General features: G+C 39.5%; 1 protein-coding gene across 1 annotated transcript in view; it reads left to right on the top strand.

Annotated features, from left to right (window-relative positions):
- Positions 1-1652, top strand: part of TP53BP2 (tumor protein p53 binding protein 2) — a 187140-nt gene that overhangs the window by 179434 nt on the left and 6054 nt on the right. Inside the window, exons 15-16 of the mRNA XM_019639597.1 lie at positions 326-348; positions 453-619. Of these exons, the coding sequence (XP_019495142.1) occupies positions 326-348; positions 453-619 (190 nt within the window). The remainder of the gene's footprint in view (positions 1-325; positions 349-452; positions 620-1652) is intronic.

Genomic DNA, 1652 nt, shown 5'->3' with positions numbered 1-1652 from the left:
ATGGAATCTATTTTTCACAGAGCACTTTGTGTGCATAAAACACAGGAGATACTATAAATGATGAATATTACTGTACATAGGATAATAGATTATTATTATTAAATAATAAAGATCCTAATAGGCTACTGTCACCTCCCCAATAACTATAGTAGAGTGGTTAGTAAATTTTGTATTTTTAAAAATTTTAAATTACGTATATTTTTTGTTGTTGTTGTTGGAGGACTGCAAAGAGCCCCAGGGTAGTCCAGTGCTCTGATATTTTGTGGCTATGATTCTCTAATGGGCTCAAGTACCTATGTTTCACTGATTTAAAAACCTGTGTAAGAGGTTTCCGGAAGGCAGGACCTCGTAGATGATAGACTCCAGAACCCCCGTACAGATACCTCATCACAGCAGGTGTCGTTCAGTTAGCTCAGCACGGCCAGCCTGTGTCTGCTGTGTCTTCCCCACAGGACCCCGCTGCACTGCGCCGCCTCCTGTAACAACGTCCAGGTGTGCAAGTTTCTGGTGGAGTCCGGGGCCGCTGTGTTTGCCATGACCTACAGCGACATGCAGACGGCTGCCGACAAGTGCGAGGAGATGGAGGAAGGCTATACCCAGTGCTCTCAGTTTCTGTATGGTAGGTAACAGTTCCATTTACATGGATTGATCGCTGCGTTAACTTATCCGATATCTCTGCGGAATATTCAGTAAGCGTTTTATTATTTGGAAAACTGCTTTTGTGTTGTGCATAATCCTGGGCATTGAAATAGAACAGCCTGAGCCTTGATCCCAGACGTTAATGCACTTTTGTGTGTGTGCCCAGAAACATCGTCAGGAACATCTTCAGGTACAAAAGACCCTGATGCTAATGGCATTCCCATCTGATCTGATGGCATTCATGGCGTTTGACCATCAAAAGACCCTTCACTAAGACTTTGTTTAGTCCTTAGTGAGTGATGGTGTGTCTTTGCAAGATGATCAAGAGACACAGTGTCGGTATAAGAACCCAACTGACCCATGTTTTCCTGCTAAATCAAATGACATGAAGTCAAATAAAGACATGTTTCAGAGCTAATTTTTTGGCTTTTTTGTTTTCTTAATTTTGAATTTATAATTGTAAGTGATAACATTAGCTCTATACCTAGAGAAAAATGGACTGGAAGTTTGAGGTGGCTAGAGGTTGGTTGACATTTTTATTTACAAATTTTTTTATTTACAAGTTGATTTGAGGCCAATTTTCTTTTTAGTTTGGCTTGAGAGGAATTGAGAAGGGAAAAAGAGCGAGAAATGAGGGAGTCCACAGACTCCATACCATTTAATCGTTCAGAAATGCCTTTGCCAGTTGATTAAATAACCCCTGAGGTTAAAAGACATGGGCCTCTGTCTTCTCGGTCGTTAACTGTTTCCAGGCTCCAGGCGAGAAGGGACAGGGTCAGAGGGAGACCCACAAACCCCAAGTTCTCTTCATCTCTCAGTTTTTATTTTGCTATTTTTGATTATTTTTGTTTATGTTCTGAACTTTGATCAAAGAGTGATTTTGATATATTAAGATATTTAAAAATCAGTGTGTTAATATATATTTGTTAAATGTATTGGCCATCTTGAGCTCTATTTAAAGTATGGAATATGATTTTTAAAAACATTTAGGGATATCTGATCAGAGATTTTTT

Source organism: Hipposideros armiger, unplaced genomic scaffold (genome assembly GCF_001890085.2).
Source record: "Hipposideros armiger isolate ML-2016 unplaced genomic scaffold, ASM189008v1 scaffold_45, whole genome shotgun sequence".
Classification (NCBI taxonomy): domain Eukaryota; kingdom Metazoa; phylum Chordata; class Mammalia; order Chiroptera; family Hipposideridae; genus Hipposideros; species Hipposideros armiger.
The sequence above is the reverse complement of the archived record's forward strand: the minus strand, read 5'-3'. Positions and strand labels throughout refer to the sequence as shown.